The following is a 24,083-nucleotide window of genomic DNA, read 5'->3' as shown; positions in this document are numbered from 1 at the left end:
TTGACTATGAAATCACTCCCTTAGTCAGGAATATATTGGTCAGTGTAAAGTGCTGAAAAATACAGGCCAATCTTGAATTGTCCTCATCTCAAGATAGTCCTGAATGAACTTGAATTCTAGGAACCTTTGACTACTCCTTGAGACTTTTGTAATTGCTCACTTGGCCAACTCACAGTTATAAAGTTAAAAGTCAGACTCCTGTGACTTCAGCCTGTGAACCAAACTTCTGATTCCTTTGACCATAGTTCAAACATACCTAAGGCCATTTTCTTAATGTTCTTGCCATATAATATAGATGTCCTTAAAACCAACATTTCTTTGAGATCTTTCCTTTTGGGACTCAATGCAGATGGACACCCTTCTCCTCCCAGCTGATATTTGGTCCTGGTGTTTGCTAGCATAAAAGCATGTGGTATTCTTTTCTTGATTACCTTCCTGCCTGAGGTTTAATTCACTGTTTCATGGCCCAGATCATTTTTGTTATGTTTACTACCACATTCCCTCATATAATCAGGCAAATATTTAAGATAATATATAATGCTTCACTGTAAACATGCAGTATCAGGTATCCTGTTATTTCATTAATCAAGTCATTTTTAAACAGTGATATCTTGCTGCACATGCCCAGAATATACAAAACAAGCTTCCCAATATGTTTTGGATTGTAGAATCAATGTAGATCCTTATTTTAATACAGTCTAACCTGTATTGTGTTAAATGCCAGCAGGTTCCATTTTTAAAATATGTCTTGAATTGCTTTGACAGAGCTTTTGCTCTTCCGCAGATTTACATTCCTATGTAAACATTCTAAATGAGTGCACTAGTAAAATTCATATAAATGATCAGCTGCATATTATTTATGTGGCTGTCCCAAATGCACATGATATATGGAGGATGAATGCATTATGTCCTGTCAAAGCCAATAAATAATGAAGTATTCATATGAAAATATATTGGGTGGTTCTAGGGAAGTTTCATAGATCTAATAACAACCTACTTACTGTAAATTATTTGAAGTCATAGAAAGTAGGAAGCATGCAATTTGTTGTGCCCTATATAAAAATTATCTGACGTATTTCTAAACAAGTTGAAATGGGGGGACCCCTATTTTCATTGCTTAGCAGAGCCCCAACTCCATTATGAAAAATATAGAAGGATGACCAGAAATATTTCTGATTGCAGACTGTTTTTAGCAATACTTCAATTCGGTGGTCGCCATCCAGGATGCTAACTATATATATCTGAACAGAGGCTAAGTGTCTTGTGAGCTGCACACAGAACACTAAATGAAGCAAAGGAGATTGTGTAATTTGTTTACAACAAAAAAAACCCAGATAATCTTTGTATGCAAGGAGTTCTGGATAATGTACAGTTCCCTGCATTGAGCAACAGATCTTTTGGGTACTGAGTGTAGTTATTGTCTACGTTCTTTATTGAGGTGATACTGCTATAAGACGTAACTTTCAAAATCCTATTTTATAGGCATAAATGAGGATAAGGGGTCGACTGGTTAAAAGAAATAGTTTGTCCCCTCATCTTGTGTGCATAATAATGCAGTCTAGCTTTTGATTTCTATAAGGAAATATATAAAGTGAGACTCCCTGCCTTCCAACTATCCAAACCGCTCAAGACGACCATGTTTTTCGGTGTACCCTTTTGCAACAAATCCCAGGTCCTAAGTAGCAGAAGTTACTTGAACACCTCTCTGTTCCGCTTTCTGTTTTTATTTTCCTGTTGTCCCTTTTAGGAATAGATCATGCTCATTTCATACTCAGCCTGTGGGGAATTTATCTTTCTCCTGGGTTTAGAAGCATGATCTCTTTGCAGTCAAAGGAAACAGAAAAGCAAACTGGTAATGGTAACAGATGCTGTAGCAGATAACAGTGCTCGAATAATTTTTTAGAAGTTATTATATGGATCAGGTAATATTGCACAAGCAGGAATTGTCTAGCATAACATATATTATATACTTGCATTTAAATCTTTTATTTATTTATTTATTTGTTTGTTTGTTTATTTATTTATTATCCCACCTTTATTATTTTTATAAATAACTCAAGGCGGCGAATATACCTAATACTCCTTCCTCCTCCTATTTTCCCCACAACAACAACCCTGTGAGGTGAGTTGGGCTGAGAGAGAGTGACTGGCCCAAGGTCACCCAGCTGTCTCTCATGCCTAAGGCGGGACTAGAACTCTCAGTCTCCTGGTTTCTAGCCCAGCACCTTAACCACTAGACCAAACTGGCATAAATCTATGTTCATTATATACAGGTACTGTATATAATTAGGTATGTATGCTAAGGTGTGCTGTGTGTTAGTAATTCCTTTTGGCCCACTGCATATTATATAATATGAAGGAACAGTATTTGTCTGGAGGAGTTTTGACAACATTCTTTACAGTTGATTCATAAAAATTGTGTTGGCCACTGTGAGTTACTTTAGTTTTTTGCATTACAACATAGCAGTACTGTTCACTTCCTATACCAGCTTTTTAGGTATGGTATTTCCTAAATTTATTTTGCCAGTTCACCTAATTTCATCAGTAGATCTTGCTTCTCAACACCTTTTCAGTTCTATTGCAGCCTGAAGATGTGTTTGTTAAAAATTGCTTGTAAAATAATTTAGAAAAGTTTATTGCTTTCCTAAGAATAATTCTGATTCATAGTTTTTGAATTAAAGTGAGAGATAATAAAGTCCAACATCCTGTCTAGATGATCTTCCTGAACTCCTGATCTTATTAATAAAAAAAAAACATGGCTTTAAGCAATCAAAGTTAAATAGTCCTTTCTCAGGGCCAGGAGGAAGTGAGAAAAGGCTGAATTATATACATTACAGTTCTGTTAACTGAAAGCTCTGGAATATCCTCCCATAAGGTTTTTTTACCATCTTCAGACTCTGGTTACTCAAGAATAACTAATTAAGTAGTTATACTTATGTGAAAATGTAGATGTTGCTTTTATTTGGGGAACTTTCCTGTGAAGGAGTTCCTTACATGGAAAAATGTTAAGGTTACTGTATAAGAGTTTTTTTACACTGAGATTTCTGCAGGGTTGCCTGGACTGATGCTGTTTATCTTAGCAATATAGCTCCACTAGAGTCTTAATCGATTTCCATGCAGTTGTCTTTCGGCATGGGCTTAAATGTCCAGTGGTACTAATCGGAACTGAGTTATATATTTTGTTCTAGGTCCTGTTATCTTTCCTAGCTTATTAACTAATGCAAATTACTTTCTGAACAAATTGCTTGAATAAACTGCAACCCATATGTCACACAAAAAGCTTTTACTGCTCCTTGTTTAATCATCATGCCTTGTAATCATTACTTTATACAGTACTTATGCACCTTACTCTCATTTAAGATAATGCAGAACAATAAGGGAGATATGCCACCCTCTTATGTTTAAGGGAGAAATATGGGGAATTATATCGTCTTAATCATTCAAATATCATTATATTGTCTAATCATTCAAATATCATTATATTGCCTAATGTCATTCAGATATTTGACTAGGGGGACAATGCCCAGATTATTAAAAATAATAGGGAAGAACTTTCCCCCATGCTGCTGAGAAAGTTCTGTATTTTTCACAACTCTGCTTGTCTTCCATGGTTCTTTGCTCTAATTCCTGTGCCATTATGTTACACAGTTTTAAGATCCCACTATTTTCCCCTTCTTTTAACTATTGGTGAAAGGTGAAAGGTCCCCTGTGCAAGCACCGAGTCATGTCTGACCCTTTGGGGGGACGCCGCTTTCACAACGTTTTCTTGGCGGACTATAGTGGGGTGGTTTGCCATTGCCTTTCCCAGTCGCCACCTTCCCCAGCAAGCTGGGTACTCATTTTACCGACCTTTGAAGGATGGAAGTCTGAGTCGACCTGAGCCGGCTACCTGAGAATCCAGCTTCCGCTGGGATCGAACTCGGGTCATGGGGAGAGTTTTCGGTTGCAATACTGCCACCTACCACTCTGAGCCACACGAGGCTGTTCCTTTTAACTATTACTGTTACATTAACTATATAGTCTGTGGTTTAGATAGATAATTTAACTTAGCATAGATCGCATTGGGTTGATTACTATCTGAGTCATGCAGAAAACCTTGAATTATCACTTGAACAAATACAAAATACAGGAGAAATTCTGGAAAAGTTACATAGGAAAGAAAATGATTATCTATCTATCTATCTATCTATCTATCTATCTATCTATCTATCTATCTATCTATCTATCTATCTATCAAATTTATATGGCTGCCCATCTCACAAAAAGTGACTCTTTTTGGAACATTTACACTCTAGCAATCTTTTCATTAGGTACTATTATAAATAGATAATATTTTCAAAAACGGTTAGTATTTCAGCTAATACTATGTGGTATCCTGTAGTTCTGTAGTATATAATTAAATTCACTTGTTAGATGAAACATTACACATAATTCTGCTTATGAATAAATTGGTAGGTTCTTGCTTTTATAGTGCAGAATCCTAGCTTTTGATTTCATAAATAAAATGTACACAATTTCATTTCTCTCCAAAATGACCTTGGAGGCTAAGACACATCCACACACATGAGCTATACGGATAAATTGAACAAAGCCCTGTTCCCAGTGCTCTCCTACTGGTGATGAGTATTCAGTAATATGAAATATCAAGGCAGTGAGATGAAAGATAGGTCTTAAAGCCTAAACAGACAGTGACATAATTTAATTTTGATTCAAGGTGGATTTAAAGTGGACTACTAGGAGGGGAAAGGAAAACTCAGAGGACTTTCTCTTTTTGTGTTGGTAAAAACTTGCTAATGGGAAATTGTTTTTAAAGTACTTCATTTAAATGTTAACAGATGATTGAAAAATGGATATTATTAGTTTACTATGATATTTAGTATAATAAGCTCCATAAATGTGCTTTGGGATGTGCATTTTCTCTTTCAGCATAATGGGAAAAAATACCCATTCAAATAAAAGATACTTAATTTGCCCAATTCACTTGCCCAATTAATGCTGATTCCATACAAACAGATCACAGGTGATATGGATTATATCTTTCAATTATATTGCTTATCTCATAGCAATTATTAATTTATTTATGTTTCAAATTCAGCCAGCACCCATCTCACTCAAAGAGCGACTCTGGGTGGTTTACAATAAAAGAAGAATAAAAACTAGTTAAAATACAATAAAACAATATTCTTAAATAAAAATAGTTGAAGACATAGATATTAAAAAGTTCTTAGTTTACGGGAGCAACTTCAGGGTGCTAACCACTCCCAGGGTTGGTTACCCCTCCTCATGCCCCACGTGAGATGGCAGAGCCAGGTCTTCACCCCTTTCCAGAAGGCTGGGAGACTGGGGGCCTGCCTCACCTCTGGGGGAAGAGTGTTCCATAGGGTGGGGGCAACAGCAGAGAAGGCTCTCTTCCTGGGCCCTACCAATCAACATCCTTTCATGGGCGGGGTCTGTAGCATGCCTCCTCTGCCTCACCAGGTGGGATGGGTCGATGTAATGGGGGGTGAGACAGTCCCTCAGATAACCTGGACCCCTGCCATGTAGGGCTTTAAGGGTAATACCCAACACTTCGAATTGGACCTGGAAGCAAACTGGGACCCAATGCAGCTTCTGCAGCAAAGGTGTTACATGTGCCATTCTTGCTCACACGGCTGCATTTTGAACCAGCTGTAGCTTTGCAATTATATTTGTAGCTTTGTAATTATACTTTTGTTATGAGATTCTGGAACCTCTCAATTGATTTGCAACCATAAGGACTCAGTTGATGGCCCATGTTTTGCCAGTGAAACATTATGGTTACCTTCAAAAATGGAAATCTGACTCAGACCCCATCAAATGCAGATTATAGTTCAGTATTTAAGGCCATAAGAGTCAACACAGAGAAGAAAAATTTCATCTACAAAGAGATCCCAAAGGATCTCTCTGCACTGGTTCACAGGGCAACAGGATGGCAGATGAGACTTGGCATTAATAAGTCAGATTAGCTCGCATTAGGGCAGATACTTCTAACTCCTTGCAACCACACTGATGTGTTCAGAATTGCCACTAACTACTCAAAAAAGACACAGTTACTGTTGCAAAACAACCCTCTGAAAACATTAACCCAGCATGTGTCTGCAGTAAAGTAGGGAAAGATAATAATAGGAATTAGTAGCTGGTTTGAAATTAAAAGCCATTGTGCTAATACTGTTATGTCAGCTTATTGAGAACGTGTGTACCTCTAAACCAGAGATGTATATCACAAAAGGGCTATTTCTCCCTCCACCTCATGTGCACGCACAACTCTTTGTCTCTCTTTCTCTCTCTCTATCTATCCATATACACACACACATTCATTCATTCATTCATTCATTCATTCATTCAAAAAGCTGCAATATTTTTCTCACAATTTAATTCAGTGATGTTTGTTACCAGGTTTCATTAATCACTGATTTTCTCTCATACATTTATGGTCACTTTCCAACTCATCAGTTGACTAATTCTATTATATGTAGCCTGAGGTTCTTGCAATTCTGCTATAAAAAAGACCATTAATAAAATCAAATTATCCTATGTACCATTTACAGCATAGCTTTTAAAATGTTGCCCTTATCCTTTTTAGGTGGAATATAAAAGAATGCTACGTTATTAGTTATGCATAAATCTATACCTAATTTCAATTCATCCATTTGTGTTCAACAAAAGTATAATTCCCCCCCCCCCGGGATAAAATAGAAATCACTAAGCTAAAGTATATATTCAGTTCTGTACCTTAGACTTTTCTTGCCGCCTCTGTTTATATAAAGTTCTAGGTTCCTGCTTTTATAGGGTTTTTGCTGATCCATCTTGTATCCTGGGCAACATTTTTCAGAGTAGCCTTTTTCACCAGCTCAGCAGAGATGCAGACAGGAACCGCAATCCAAGTTGTTCTTTGCATGTTGCACAACGTACTCATCTGACATACTGGACAGAACAACTTGTTGCTAGAACCTCACTGTTATAGCCATCAGAGTTGAAGGAACCATGCAGCAGTTTCCTCAATTTTGTCATAATGGAAAATATCTTGCATCTTTCTGCTTCCAAAGGAGTTAGGAGTGTAGCTATAGGTATCCAACCTGCAGTGATGGTTCTGTTCCATTTTTTATCTGTGATGGGGTTAATGTAATATGTCAGCAAGCCAAGAGATCTGAATTAAAACTTAACTAGAAAAGGGCTATGAGGGGCTGTTAGGCTTTGAATAATAAAATGATTTAGATACGGACCTTTTTCATTAACCGATTATCATTCTACTGATCTCATAATAAACTTATTTAAGAGAAACTTATTAAAACTTTATTACAGTAACCTACAGTTATTGTTCAACTAGCACAACATACTAGTTCCAGCTCTTCAGTAGGGAACCTAGTTTTTTTATATACTGTATACTTCAGTTTTTGAATCAATTGTTTTTGCTAACAATATGAATTAGAGATGTCAATTATGCAAAACATTTTGACCTCCAAATGCTCTTATCCTGAAACAGTCACTTTGAGAATTTGAACTAAAATGTGTATTTTAGGAGATTCATTTCAAGTTCAGAACAAATCACAATGTTTGTTTTGAAAAGTCAGAACAAAGCCATCCTTTCAAATAGTACCAGTCTGAGTAGTCCAACTGTTTAGAGTGCAGTGATTGGACTATTGCTTTCTGGCATGTGATTGGGTTGCCTTTTTTTTCTAGCTCAGCCAGTGTAGGAATTACAGGAATCAATTACGCCCCTGTGCTAGTCATTTGGACTGAATGGGGGTGATAAAGGAGTAGAGTGTTGAATAGCCCAAAATTAAGCATGTGTCCCAATAGAAGATAGCTTATAGCTGTATGTTTGTATGTGCCTGATAAGTTACTGCTATAATAATAATAATAATAATAATAATAATAATACCCAAATGCTAATAAAAATATAGAGTTCATATGTTTGCTGGTTGTGTGCGTATTGTGTTCTGTTTTATCTTTGAGGCATGTTGTATATGTACATTACTATGTTCCATACAAAAAGCTAACGCTGTTGAGGTTGCATAAATCCAACTAATAGAAGTGTTGGTTTGCTTCAGTGTTTGAGCAGTGTTTGCATGCTCTTATGTCTTCCTAACGCTGAGCAGGATGCATTTCCATGTTGATATGGGATTTACAGTATATGCACTATATGTCCTCTGAGTTGTCCTGGGCCCTGTTGAGCTTCAGGAGTGCCTTTAGAAATGCCAAGACTGAAGATTCAGTGTTGCTTTGGGTTGGGAAACTGTTCCTGTCTTATATTGCACTAAGCTTTTGTTTTTTTAACTTCTCCTAACTCAGCTCTAGATATGTATGAGATTGCTGCTTTTGTCCTGTGAGCTTTCCAGAATGTGATTTCCCTCTGGTATTGTTTCATAAATTTCCATGATTAATGCAAGAGTTAGAGACAGTACAGCTGTATCATAAGACAATCACACCTGAGGCGAAGATCACAATTTATCTCCTGGGTTGTTACTTCTGCTTGTTCTTTTGAGGGGGATGGTATGCCTCCCACTACTAAAACATTGTAACTGACAAGTAAATGGTAACTGATAAGAAAAAAAATCCTCTCTTTATGTTATTGTGTTGGATGAAAGTCTGGATTTCTTTAAGGAACTGAAAATTTTTGTTAAGAACAGAAGTCGTCAAGGAAAACTTTTCTTTTAATTGATGAGGGGCAGCAGGTTGCAAGAAATTGGTATCTTTCCACCTAAGAATGATTTTTTTTTTTTTTATAGAGGATTGGTTGGTCAAGAATCTATCAGTGGGAATTCAAAATCTGCTAAGGGGTATAGTGACTGTCATATGTCTTCAGATTTTGTAGTGAAACAAGTGATTCAGCAGGAGAGAAAAAGAAAGAGAAATTGGCAATTATGTCTCAATTATCATGTTGTACTCACAAATTAATATGGTCCTACTAAGCACCATTCAGATGTTTTACATAGGTTTTTTGAATATTCTTTTAGTTTAGCTGTGGATCAAAAAAAAATATACCTAGAGATTTTAATTACATTTTAGATTCTTCATCAGATGATAATACTTCATTGTTCCAGTTTAACTCCTGTGCATGGCAAGTATTACAGGCTTCTGGCATTTAATTTGGTAGATACTGTAATGTGGTTACTGTTATATCGTTTATAGTAATTCCACATCAGAATTGTTCCCAACTTGAACATTTTTTAGTATCTCAATCCTTAGCTGACTGAATAATAAATATAATATTGGTTCTATACCAACATCTGACCATAATCCAGTAACACTATCAACTATTATAAGAAAAGCTCATCTTGTTTTTTTCCCTCAAAATAATACTTAAATACATCATTATGAAATGATCCACTTTTTATAAAACAGATGCTATTTGGAAGGCTGGATGGTGGAAGGCTATTTTAATAAAAACAGATGCTGGAAGCCTATTTTAATAAAGAGATAATGTGTGAACTTCATGATTTGTAATTGCATTATTGCATATGCTTCATGAAGAAAGAAAAATAAAACATTTAAATAAGAAAATTTAGAAAATAAAGTTAAAGAAAATAAACTTTAAGGCAGGGCCACAACTAGGGTCTGTGTCACCTGGGGCAAACATGGATTCTGTGCCCATTTTGGCGCCCCCCCAGCACTCATTTTGGCACCCCCCAGCGCTCATTTTGGCGCCCCCCCAGCACGGCGCCCAGGGCACATGCCCCAGTTGCCCCCCCCGCCAGTTGCAGCCCTGCTTTAAGGAACTTATATGTGCAAGACAACCTACACAGGAATTATATAAAGGTTTTATGTCTCGGGAATTAAAACAATTCCATGTATGCTCTTGCTATAGCATATTTGTTAAATTGAATAAAGCTGAGATACAGGGAGGAAAAAATCCTTTTGAACTTTTGTTCCCTAGATTGAAACAGTCACATCCCAGTAATATCATTTCTGCTATTAAGGATGTTCAAGGCAAAATATATAATAACTCTGATTTCATAAATCAGCATTTTGTTTTACTTTTATACCCAACTTTTTAATACTGAGTCAAAAGCTTCTGAGGAATTAATCACTTTTTAAAATAATATAGCTCTTCCAAAGATTACACATGACGAAGCTGCACCTTTTTCTTTTCAGGAAATAATAAATATTATTAAATCTACATAAACAGGAAAAGCTCCTAGTTCTGATGAATATCCTATTGAGTGGTTTAATGCATATGCTGATAGCTACTCCATTTTTTAAATGATTTCCTTATCCGTGGTAGAAGATTTTGTGATCCTCTGATGTGAGGTGATCCATTCTAATCCAGTTCATTTTGAAACTGATTTCCAGAAGTCAGTGTTCAGTCTTGACATTTCTGCTCCAACAGTAACATTAAGCTTGACAGTTCATGATTCTCATATTTCATCTATCAGTGATTGATTGATTGATTGATTGATTGATTGATATCTTTACAGCATTGAACTTTCCTTTTGTCTTTGGATGTATCAACAGGATGTCCTTTTGGTTTTTATCCCATCATTTCAGCACTACTTACAATGTTTTTCCCTAGTGTTTTTTATTCACATAATGGAGAAACTGATTAATGTTACTTCATATTTCGAGATTTAATGCTTTGTTTAAAAATTAATGTTTTATTTTGTCTTTTCCCCCCTTTTTTATCTCTTATCTTTTTGTGTCTTTATACTAAATCAATATAAATAAAACAAATCAATTGATTTAATAGTAGAATTCGGTGCATCATAATAATTGTAATGGCAAATTTATATTTGAAGATATTCATATCTAATTAGGTGAGTGTCAGATTGCCTTACTGTCATCAAATTTAACTCTTCTTGTCATAGATAGATGGCATAGCAAGAGATTCAGGGATCTGCTGAAGGATGTCATGGTATCCTCAATATGTATTAACTTCCACAGGTTGGTCAAAGTGCTGGAAGTATGCCAAACTAAGCAATAACTGAAGACTAAGGCAACATAACTGCAAAATCTATTTCCAGGAAACCCATATGGAGTTTTGAGATCAAATTACACAGGAGATTACAGCTTTATTATTTTTTTTACTTTTCAATAAATTGCAAGTACCAGTACAAATTGTCCTAAGAGCAATTTGTAAATAATTAAGTTTAGAAGAATTAAGAAGCCTGAGGTGGTCACTTCTATATTGTTATGGAATGATTTGCTCCATAGCTGAAAATCTGGGCCACATTAAGAGTTTAAGAAGCTTATTTTTTAAGATTCTAGCTGCACTGGAAATAAAAATTGCTATTTCTTTGGAAATTGGGGAGGATAATAACCCCCTTCCAACTTCTGAGGTGTTGTAGAATCAGTGCTACAAAGTTTGGTTTCCTTTCCAAAAGAGAGTAGTGGAAATGTCTAGCAACATACTGTATGTATTTGTAAGTGAATGTATATGACTTCTGATATTTAGGGCTATAGCTAATCTGGAAAAAGGAAAGTTATGTTCCTATTCAGTTATCAAGGCAGAAAAGGGAGAATGGTTTCTTGGGGCAGAAAGGACATCTCTTTCCCCTCCTGCTGGTCTTGTCTTTTATAAATATAGGTGTAAGGACACCTAGACACTGCTACTCAGTGTTATCTAAGTCTCATATAACGTGAGCTGCTTTGGGCTTAGTGGTGTATAGCTGAATGAGCAATTTAATAGCTAATTTGGTAGATATGGTCTGGAAAGTAAGAAAAGGGGAAAGTCAGCAAGTGGACAAGAAGAGCAGAACCTGTGCCAGAGATTTAAATTTAATTGCAGCCAGATCTGTGACATCAAAAGTGGTGACACAATGAGCCTCTGGCTCAGACACCGGGAGATGGAGCACTAATAGAAAGTGAAGCCTTTCTTTGGGAAGTATCTGTTCAGAGATGCAGCAACACTGACCAAGAAGGAAGGAGGAGGCATCATATTTTCATTCCAAACACTTTCTTTTGGACAGGAAGCAGTCAAGGAAGCACATATGTGATGCACCTTCCTGGGGGCTCCAGACAGTCAAAATGCGTAATAGCCAGGCAGAAGAGGCAAGAACCAAGGTACTGACCCTCAGTATGATGCCGTTGCATCCTAGGTGGAGATGCATACCTGGAAACACACCTGCCAGAACAGATGGATGCTGGAGAAATGGACTGTTTCTAAAACTTATAAGAAAGCCAAAGGGCAGGTTTTTACCGTCCTCTACCTCCCAGTACAAAGATAAACATCTCAGAATGAAGGAGGCAATAAAGCATTTTGGGACATGAGCACAACAGAGGGTACACCCCAGAAGAGGTCTTGCCTTTTTTTTTTCCTAGCTTGTTATGATGTCTAGGAAAAATGAAGATTCTAAGCTATCCTGATCCTCAGTCCTCAGAATAAATTTATTAAGCATCAGAGCTTGATTATGGAGATGTTAAAGTCAATATCAGAAGCCATTCCTGCTGCACAATTTTCTAGGGACAGTGGATTTGCCCCAGACCTACTGGCTCTTCCCGATCCAAAGCCCTGCTGGAGGTTCCTTAGGGTTCTCTATAGGAGCAATCTGTTTCAGTTCAGAGCAGCCAGAGTACGCATCCAGATTAAAATGATGTATTGTTGATACATGATGCCAGAGCAATTATCTAGAATGTATAAAATCACTTCAAATTTATTTTGGAAATGTGAACAATGTGAAGGGACATTTTATCATGCTTGGTGGACATGTAAAAAAGCTAAAAAAAATTGGATTCAAATACATACATTGATACAGAGGATTTTAAAGATTAATATTCAATTGAAGCCTGAACTTTTCCTTTTTGGATTGTTGGATACAGAGTTTGAAAAAAGTCATGGAAGATTATTTCAATATATGATTACTGCGGTGAGATTATTAGATGGAAAGATTTGACACTACCCACTATGGAGGAATGGTTGGTGAAATTAACAGATCTTGCTGAGATGAATAATCTCTTTGATTAGAGAAAATACAGTATATATACAGTAACTGAGTGCATATAGTTTGGAAACCAAGCATACAAAACCAAGATAATAATTTCCAGGTGCATAGAGAACTTCCTAGAAACATAGAAGAACGAAAATAATCAGCAACTCAGTCCAACAAGGATCTGACCTTCCATAAAATAAGGGATATTAAAATATCAGTTGAGGAGGAAAAAGAGAAAGAAAACTGCATTGGATCATCAGTCAGCAACTTATATGCCTTGTCTCATCTCCAATGTAGTACCTTCCAAATGTTCTGACTGACATTTGGACTGACACGTTCAACTTATCTGGAGCTGTGGTGGCAATGCAGAAGACCACTGTATTTCGAGGAGTTTAGGTGACATATTTTGATTTCTCCTTCATATTAAGAAAATTATAGAAGTTCAGAGTTCATTCTGAGCTATGTTTAACCTGCTTGTTTTTCACTTTTACTTAGAAGGGGGGGGGGAGAAGAGAAAACCCCAAGATTGTTTATGTTAGCACTAGCTTATCTGTATAGCTTCCCAGGCTCTTGGATTATGTCATAAACAGGTGCCCAGACCCTGGGAACTGTCTAGTCAAAGTTGGGTCCTGCAGCCTCAGTACCATGGAAACAGGGTCACGAGGTTTTAGGGCCAGACTTTGATAAAACCTGGGGACTGTTTTTGTTTGTTGGGAGCTTCTGCACAGACCTGAGCGCTGGGTGCTGTGGAAGTTGAGCTGCCCTGGGGTATCTCCGCTGTCATTATTGAGGGGCTTCTGACAACTGATGGGAGATTGGGTATCATCTTGCTTGGTATATTACGGGTTGTTTTTTTTAATGTTATGCTTTTTATGTTTCTGTTTAATCTGCCTAAATTGTGTTTCTGTTTAAATCTGTTTGCTTGAGTTAATAATAAAGCTTAAAATCTTTTTACTCATTGCTGTGCTTACTGTCTCTGGATCTAAAAGAACCAGTTGTCTGGGCACCTGATTACTTCTTTACTCAGAACACTGCAGTGGGTTCAACAGCAACTGGCATTTGGATTAATAATTGGATCTGGCATTTCAAACATCAGATAACAGTCAGAAGTGGAGATATTTCTGATATATTCTGGCCATGAAAATTTCTACATTAACAACAGTTATTACTTTGCACATCTGTTGGTTCGGCAGAAATATAATTTGTTCTCTTTTAGTTTGCGTATTTCATTTTACAAATGTTATGGGTTATAAATACAACCTTAATTCTCTACAAAGTCAAGAAGATAACATTCACAGTAAATAAATGTTTCTTTGAATTAAAGATGCACCTGGATATCGAAATGAATTGGGATGAGATATCTGATATATTTCTTCAGTATCACAGCTGGACTGTATTTATTCTTATTTATCTGTTCCAATAGACAGTTATGGAATACCCATGCTGAACAAGTCCACCGATGCTAATTCTGTAGTTGCATTGGGCATATTAATTGTTTAAATATCACTTTTCCGATGTAAAAACTTCTAAACTGCGTTCCGGCACATGAAAGTTTCTCTTTTCTTCTTGACCCAATAAGTGGTATATTGTTTATAGTGGCTAACTTCTTTATTGGTTATCTAAGAAACAACAAAGCACAACAGAACGTTATATTGCCATCATGTATCCTTTGATTTATTTCTTGAACAAAAATTACAAATTGACATTTCTTGAAATTTGTGGCAATACTGGTTATTCTTCCCTAAAATACATAAAATAGTTCTTATTGGATTTAATACTCCATTGTGTTGAGAACTAGAGGTTTTTATGGCCTATAGCTGCTACTGGGTAGAACATAACAGTGTATGTTCAATTCAGGAATAGTGTCAAGTATGATTGAAATCTGTGGGAGCAAGCTTGGAATGATTCTTCGGCACACGCAGTTCCCCCCTTCTGTTTGTTGGTTAGTTTTCCCTGCCTTTACAGACCTTTTACAAATTGGATTTGATCTGAATTTCAGTCTAATCATAAAACATAGTCCATAACAACTAAGTATAGATTGCTGCAAGATTTCAGAGGGAAAGTTAGAATATCCCAGGATCACTCATGCAGTAATAAACCATGGCTAGGCATTATATTTGGATCAAATCACATTGAGCCAGAGAATCCTATTTCTGTCCTTGCACTGACTTTCTGCTGTCATGTCACTTGCTTACATACTCTACTTACAGCAGAAAAATCAGAATAAATTTCTCAACTAAAGGAGTATCAGTAGTTTCTTTCTCTTTCTTGCTTGAAGAAACCAGGTACTATTGGAAGAGTGTAAGTACATACGGAAGGCAATAGTGGTGGCAATATTGAGAAGATAAGGAAAAAACACCTGTAATACTATCCAGAAATGTTACCCATTATTGCTAGCTAACGGTTTCTATGTACATGGAGGCTGATTCACCATGCGATGAAGCCTATTGCTTATATGATCACTTGGACCGATTTATAACTATTTGAGTAATTGCAGTATTGTTGAATTGTGAGACAATGTAATGTTAGCTACATGAATGGCTATATCTATAGTCACCAAATAATAACTCCTCACAGTTCCTATGCATAGTTTCAATGTGCATGATTAGTTGAACAGTACTAAGCTATCCGATCTAGTGATTAGTACTTTTCATCTAATAGTTGAGGAAGCACTTTTTAATTAAAACACCATACCTGGGACAGTAGTAAAATTGGTTATATTTTAGCTTTACTGAACTTGCAAAAGTGAGCTAATGTTGGTAACCAGAAAGTTCCAATTAGAAAATGAAGTTTGAAAGGAATATTCAATAAAAATTACAGAAACGTGCTGAGTCAACCATTGTAAAACCCATGTATAAGTAGAAAAACAAATTGTGGAATACTGATATATGTAATGAATAGAGAAATATAAATATGTTATTTAGCCCATAAATACAGTACATAAATAATAGTGCAGTACAATGGGAGTATAAAAATAACCATAATTTACATACATACAACAACCTTTAAAGCAAGTAAATTTGCTTTAAGCCTAAATTTCAACCTAAATTCTACATTTAATTTTAAACCTTTTATCCATCTGAATTAGATAAAAGTTACCAAATTCCCAACAACAGAGCAGTTTAGCATAAATTTTAAAGGGAAATGAGGAGATACGAGAAATAAAATTTATACTTACCTGTGCCACGCAGGTATGCATAAAAGAAACTGTAATTGCTTAGTGACTTTGTGCAGTTTTACCCCTATTAATATACAGTCCTTCATCAGCAGTATCAGTGTTTCAATATCCATAGCCAGTAATAGTGGAGGGAAGCACATTTTCTTTGCAGACTATTAGCCATACTTTCTTTTCATATGAATGGATTGATTAGAAAAGTATTCTAGGTAGGATGTGAAGTCATCACAAGAGGGAATTGAACCTTTGTCTCCATGATGCAATACACTGAAGCACAAGGAAATTGGAACCTGTGCAGTTGCACATACCCATGACAGCCCCATGGGAACATGGGAGGAAGCATTATCTCACTATGTCAATGGATCAGCACCTCCTTGTGGAAGAGACAACAACTGCATGGCCATCTTTCTAGTATGAATTTTTGTGTGTTGTCCAGTACTTGATATCCAAGAAGTGTCCAAGAAATTAGGGGAATGTGATGTTTTATTTCTTTGGATTTTTCTGTGTTTGCATTTTATGTATTTGAACAAGTACAAGCTTCTAGCACTTTTTTCAGGCTTCATCCTACCTACTGAAATTACTAACATGATGTTTCATTCTACTGTAACTGAAGATGTGAAGTACTTCCAGCTTTATGATTTCCAACACAAATGTTTTCTCAAGGAGAGAGCATTTTAAAAGTCATCAAATAATTATAGGGCATTCTGTAAGTGTAATAGGCCATGCATGCCACTTATAATCTCATTTTGACTGAGGAATTTCAGCATTGAATGAAACCTCACAACACTGCAAGCCCTTCCTGATTGTTTTCTGTTGTCTCATTCTCTATGCATTTCTTGTTTCCTTTTTTTTTTTCCAGGTGTGCCAATGCTGTTTGTAACCCTCTGGGGAATTGTCAAGTACCTTTATGAAGATGAGGGGTTGGTTCAGTTCTGATTCTTAACTAGTTCATGTGAAGATTGTGTTTTGGGGAGGGGGTGAAGTTGCGCGTTTTAATTGCTTTGGCAATGGCTATTGTATTGATATCTTGTGCATTTACTCCACTTGTAGCCTGATTAGTGTAACAGCTTCTCATTACATTCTGTTCAAACAAATAAGCACAAGCTTTTGCTGTTCAGCATTTTCTGCATGCTTAAATATACATCTGTCTGGAAGAGTACACTGTTTTATGTATCCTGCCTATCATCATGACTCATCACACTTGGACAGCCTGTCTTTCAACTTGTATTTCTAGTGGCAGCTAATATGGCCAGCTTAATTAATAAAACTTTCCACTGCTGACATTAATCTTTGTGGTGGGGAAAGTGTACATTTTGAGGATCAAGAGTGGTTTTGCTGAAACTATACTGATTCGAGATCAAACACTCTCACTGTAGTCTAGTGATTTACCTGCAGAAAAGAAATAGTATTTGTCACAGAAAACAACATTTAGCTGCATTTAAATGGAAATCAGGCTGCTTCATGAGAATTAGGCTACCCATGGCTAATCAGTAGTCATGATGACTGTTCTGCTGCCAGGATGGAATGTGGTACTGTAACCGAAGGGGGACAACAGCAAGGAAAGGCTATTGCACACATGCCTTATTAGTGAGTTTCCAATAGATTTATGCACCTTCAGCCCTCATAAGAACCCCATAGTTCACAACACCAACAATTTGGTTAATAAAACCCCCATTTAAAAAAAACACACTTACTGGTAGCTGTTTTTCTTTAACACCTAGTTAAAACCATTAAACCCTGGTGAAAAAGTAGTATTAACTTGATCTCCTCCCACCCACCAAAATTCTCCAAAGGATCAGATAGATTGTTCTGAGTTTTACTTCTAGCACTTAAGAGTGTTGCTACCAGAAAGATCCTCTCTTACTTACTTGTAGGTATTGATTAGATTCATATCCTATAAAATCCATATAGACTCACAGTGGTTTACATACATCAACAGTTCAGATATATGCTACTATGGTTCACTTTTCCTGTGATGATAAATGAATCTCCAGTGACAATTCTTATGCAAAGGGAGGCTCTTTGCAGGATATCCTTCCAGTAACCTGGTTGTAAACTAATCAGGGCTTTATCGGTAATGACCACAACATTGAATTGGCTTTGAAAACAAACAAGAAACCAATACATATTAAGTACATGGGGAGTATTAATGATCCAAAAAGTGAACACCAAAGCATTCTCGCTGCTGCGCTTTGTTCCAGGTTTATTTTTATTCCCCAGTTTGTTTACTGACCATCATTACCTCTGCCTTGCCTGAATTACATCTCAGTTCTCTTAGCCTGTGTTCGGTTTATCCCTACACACACACCAGTAAATGGTCACTGTGGAAACTAAGCTAGTAAATCTTTACTCTGATTCTGCAAAGCCTTTAGTCTGATCTAGCATGTCCACTCACAACACTAGTAATAAGCCACGCTTCCTGTGGATTGCAAAAAGCTTCAATAGCAGATGGTTGTACAGCTATAAAGTATTCTGCAGAATAGGTGCGATTCTCAATAGGGGACTGATTTTCTTTTTTCTCTCATTTGATCTAGTCTGACTTATTTATAAAAATACACAGCACAGCTGTGGGTGTCCGCTTAATAAAGCAAGCTATGCTATAATGCACATACAACAGATATACGTTTGTGCACTTGCTTTATCTTTTGCAACTAGAATCAATTTGGGGAAAATTTTAGGATGAATGTATTTGAATAAATGTTTTATTTTTCACTTATATAGCTGTCACTTACTCACTAGTTACAAATGACTTACTATACCTGTTCAGTAACACATATGATTGGGCATAGAACTGACAACAAGGCGACCTGAACTTATGCTTTGTCCCATGGCAGCAAGTAAGAGGATCAGAGTCAATGAATGCCCAACTGAATTAAGTTGCTTAAATCATTAATACTCCCCATCTACTTCATATGTACTGGTTTCTTGTTTGTTTTCAAAGCCAATTGCAAATACAAGAAGTATGAATAATATTAAAGGTAGACTTATAAAATAAACTCCTTATATCTCTTCAACTGTTAGGAACCTCAGAGATGACAGCAAATGTACCCCAAAGCCAGTATTGCCACAGGACAGTCCTATGATCATGGTCTATGTACAGGTTCATCTTTTAGCAGTGATTTAGAGAACATACACATTTCCCTCTTAACTAATCACTTCTTTTGTTTTGAGAAAATATAAAGGCATCTCTCCTGGCACTGGTATACATGCCAAGAACACCTGAAGATAAAGAATACACATGAATAGATAAAGAAAATACACCAGACCATGCCAGTCTAATTCCCTACACCAAATGGTTATCCTTGAGATTAAGGATTTAAGATCATATTAACCCATAAACTACTGGTTTACAGGTTATACACACTCATTAACTAAAGGAAAAAACTCATACACATAGGAAAAAGGTGCACTCTACTAACTCCTCACCTTTCTTCTGCGATTCCACTACATCTTATTGTCCTGCTTTGATGGCTACTCCACTGTTTGTACCAAAAAGACAGTATCATAATCCCATTGTTAGTCAGCAATACCAACTTGATATACTGGAACCAGATGCAATAGAAATCAATGCCCCTGCAAACTTATTTCACACATTATTAGCACATTTAATGACTGTAGAGTTCAACAGGCTGTATACCTCATTATTCACTTAGCTGGAACCTGTTGGAAATGTTTATGGTGAAGCAAAGCCTGTTACTATAATTCTGGTCATCTTTCACCCTGGTGTGTTCATTGTGTAGAACAGTATCTAAAACAAATTCCTACTATTGTGTTTTGACACTAGCCATTAGTATGGATGTATTGATATGTATCAGCTGGTCATTTGTTTACTTCCCATTTGTGCTTGATGCTTTAATTGTTCTGTCCAATCAAAAAATTCCCTTCTTTTTCTCATATACTCACGATTTTATAGGGATGGGATCAAAGTTACGGTACATTCCTTGGGGTATGAGAGGTGCTCCTGCACTGCCATTGATATGCATTTCGTGCTGTCTCCTTGTCTGACAGCTAAACTAGCCATGGTCCTCTCCTCCAATCTGCCTCATCACGAAGCAGGGATAATTTTTCGAGTAAATACAAAAAGTTGTTATTGTTCTTGTCTTGTGTAAAGTGTACTCTGTCTTGTGAGTATCCCTGGTTTTGGAAAAAAACAATAGGATGTTAGCAGGCTCTTACTTGTTTTTTTCCTTGCCACTATCACCCTTTTATGACTGCATCGTAACTGTAGCTGGGCTAACATTTCTGTGTCCAGTGTAATGTGGCTTCAGTTTCTATGTAGCTAAAAGAGTAATGCAATGATTTTAGCAGTACTGTTGTGATCTGTTCATATCCATATGTCGATGAAGATTCTCAGTCATCCAGGTGGAATTGTCTGTAGGTTGAGTCATGGCAACTGGATTTCTTTCTTTTTGGACAAGCAGTGAAACGTTTCCACTAAAAAGAAAGAAATCCAGTTGCCATGATTCAACCTACAGATGTTAAAATGCATAGTACTTTCATCTGTCAGCCTGATCGGTATGTGGGAATGTTTGTGAAGGCAATAGGTATAGTGCCAGTCTGCAAAAACTGAAACACATTGGGATACAGGGAGCAATACAGAAGCCTCATAACACATAACCCAAACTCCCTTATGTTTATGCACGAGCACAACTACATGCTCTGGACACTATTTGACAAGTCAGTAACCATACAAAAGTTTAACTTATTATTACACTTCACTGGATCAAGCAGAAGATTGATCTTTACCCATTTAACAAATTGTTGTGTAGAAGAAATTGGTGCACTTTTTATTTTATCACTACTTGGCACTGTGTGAACTTGACCATGAACAAAAAGAAGAACACAATTATCTTTCAATAGACAGATTTTTTCTGTATGTTGCAGTAGCATGGTATGAACAAAATATGCAGTCAGCATACATTAGGTATGTACATAATTTATAATTATATAAATTATAATTATACACACACCGAGACACAAACATTTTACATTCGGCAAATTGCAGAAATGGAAAGTTGCATATAAAATGTGTATGTTAGGAAATGATCATGGAAATGCAGATACCTTCTGGGCATTTTTTAAAATGAAAAGTGATGAAGGAATAGATGGAAATAAACTTAAAATCTGGTTTCTATTTTGTTTCTATTTTTCAAAGTCAATTTTTGTCCATCTCTAAATGCAGGGCTATTAATTTTGTGAAAAAAGATGGAAATTGTATTCTTTTTTTAAATGTGTTTTTAGTAAAGGTAAAGGTTTCCCTTGACGTAAAGTCCAGTCGAATCCGACTCTAGGGGGCGGTGCTCATCTCCATTTCTAAGCCTTGGAGCCTTGGAGAGTTGTCATAGACACTTCCGGGTCATGTGGCCAGCATGACGACTCGGAACGCTGTTACCTTCCCGCCGAAGCGGTACCTATTGACCTACTCACATTTGCATGTTTTCAAACTGCTAGGTGAGCAGGAGCTGGGACGAGCAACGGGAGCTCACCCCGCTGCGTGGTTTCGAGGGTTTACCCTATTTCTACAACAACATCCCTGGGAAATGGTTGGGCTGAGAGAGAATGACTGACTAAACGTCACCAATGAGCTCCATGATCAAGTGGATCACTTATATTTAAGTTCCCTTGCTATGTGTCTAACTGAAACCTTAGCCAATATACTGCATTGTTCTGTTATAGCTGTTCTTTCAATAATTGGTCGGGGATTTTCAGAACAAAGCTTCAGAAACTTTTTTCTAATAGCACATTGCATGGCCATAAAAAGTGTTTGAGTCACAACATCTTCCTACAGGATTGTTGTGTAAGTGTTAACTGAAGGCTTCATTGAGGTTTCCTTTTTTCATCTCTATACTGTTCTACAATCTCTAGGGATGTTTAGAAAAACAAGATAAAAATAAATCAAATATAAATACAAAAACACTGCTGTCCTCTGTAGATTTATTCAGTCCTGAGTCCTTAAGTTCAGCAAAACTTACTCCCATGTAAGTTTGAGTAGGGTACTTGCCTAAAGGCCTTCACATTATGTCCACTGTTAGGAGCATTCTTGTTGTGCCCCCCACCCCAGTTCCTTAGAACAGTTTAATATTTGAAAGGACAGATCCAATGCTGCATTGACATTTTTAATTAATATTGCTACCACTGTATTCAATTATAGTGAATTGTCAGTAGAACAGTATATTGGTTATTAGAATTGTTTTGGTGCCTTTTTGCCTTTTGTATTAAAATAGTGACATGGTATACGTCTTTGAATTATGTTTGACTGTAGCAGTTGCTGAAAAGAACAGTATAGACAGATGTGAAAGGGGTGAGAAAGAGATTCTTCTACAGGATGTTTTTGAGGCTGTTACAAATGTGAAATGGTCTTGTTGCATCTGTTGCTCTGTAAGTGATGAACCTACAAGTTTCATCTAAAAGTCTTTGTGAAATCCAGCCCTTTCAACTGTCTTTGAATAAGTTGTACAGACAGTACACAGTTGTTTGTTTGTTTATTTATTTTGTTTATCCAATTTGTCCCCGCCCATCTCCTCCCATCGGGGGACTCTGGGCGGTTTACAATCATCAATTAAAACAACAATCATAAAGTATACAGTATAAAATTACAATAATAAATAATATAAATAAGAGTCCAAGTCCAAGTAGCAAAAGAATCTAAAAACAGTCCAAGTGTGGGAGGAGTGGTCTATAACAACCATCCCCATGCAGATCTATTCCCCTCTCCACCCAAGCGAGGCGGCAGAACCAGGTCTTCAGACTCCTCTGAAAGGCCAGGAGCGATGGGACCAATCTCACGTCCAGGGGCAGCATGTTCCACAGGGCGGGCACCACTGCAGAGAAGGCCCGCTTCCTGGATCCTGCCAAATGAAGTCTTAAAGACAGGGTCCGCAGCATGCCCTCTCTGCACAATCGGGTGGGACAGGCTGATGTAATGGGGAAGAGGCGGTCTCTCAGGTAACCTGGCCCCATGCCATGTAGGGCTTTAAAGGTAATAACCAACACCTTGAATTGGACCCGGAAGCAAACTGGTACCCAATGCAGCTCGTGCAGCAGTGGTGTTACATGTGCCCTTCTGGGGGCACCAAAAACAGCTCACGCGGCTATTACTGTAAGATGTGTGTGTGTGTGTGTGTGTCATATTATTTTCATGTATTTCTAATCTTTTCTGGATTTCTTGTCTAAAGCCAGATCACAGTAGATCTTTGATTTTCAGTTTTTCTGCTTCTAAGCAGCCAGAACACTTACAAGCACAGCAGGTTTTTGTCAGTGTAAAGATGTGTTTGGAACGTTTATGCTCAATTGCTTGCCTTCTATGTTATTCAAAGAAGACTTACGTCTTTTGTTAAACACATTATCAAATCAATGGGACACATGGGGCATTGTAGGTTACCTAAATCTTATAAAAATATTTATAAAATTGTAGAATACACTTGTGGCTTTCCTCTGTAAAGGGCAACATCAGGCTGAAAGGTAGGAATGGCTACTAAATGCCCTAATAGTCGTCATACTCTGCAGTAAATTGCTGCAAGTTGTAAATTGAGCTTGTGATTTGCTTTTGAGGGTTAATGAGAAATAATGTCCGATCTGCAGTGGTCCCAGCAGCTGATAATTCTCTTTGTGCATGGAAGTCAAAATCAATACTTTTGAATAAGATGAACCTAAATCCTAAATAATTTCTTCTTTTCCTAATGGAAACATCTTATCAGGATTGGATGGGTAGATTTTTGTTTCAGTTCAAAGATTTTAGTTACTCAAGCAAGGTCCAAGTAATAAAGATGTAATTAAAATCAAGAAATCATTTCCCCTTTCTCTTCCCAGTTCTACTGGCTAATTATGGTACGTGATCATGGTGCTTTTGTCTTCTGTCTCTTGAAATGTGTTGGGTTCTCAACTTGTCTCATTTGACAGACTAACAGAAAAGATAATTCCTTTCCTATATGTGCATTTAGTATAATGCATTTGGATGTTGTTTGAAACATGGTGATATACTAAGACTATGATCAAGTCAAATTATTTTGTGATCTAAGATGAGG

The 24,083-nt window shown here is 36.9% G+C and overlaps 1 protein-coding gene across 1 annotated transcript in view; it reads left to right on the top strand.

The window, feature by feature from the left end:
* The window catches only part of GLP1R (glucagon like peptide 1 receptor), a 126,975-nt gene that overhangs the window by 87,471 nt on the left and 15,421 nt on the right, over window positions 1-24,083 (top strand). Inside the window, exon 10 of the mRNA XM_063290122.1 lies at window positions 16,919-16,979. Within this exon, the coding sequence (XP_063146192.1) occupies window positions 16,919-16,979 (61 nt within the window). The remainder of the gene's footprint in view (window positions 1-16,918; window positions 16,980-24,083) is intronic.

Source organism: Candoia aspera, chromosome 1, assembly GCF_035149785.1.
Source record: "Candoia aspera isolate rCanAsp1 chromosome 1, rCanAsp1.hap2, whole genome shotgun sequence".
NCBI classification, from domain to species: Eukaryota; Metazoa; Chordata; class Lepidosauria; order Squamata; family Boidae; genus Candoia; species Candoia aspera.
The sequence above is the reverse complement of the archived record's forward strand: the minus strand, read 5'-3'. Positions and strand labels throughout refer to the sequence as shown.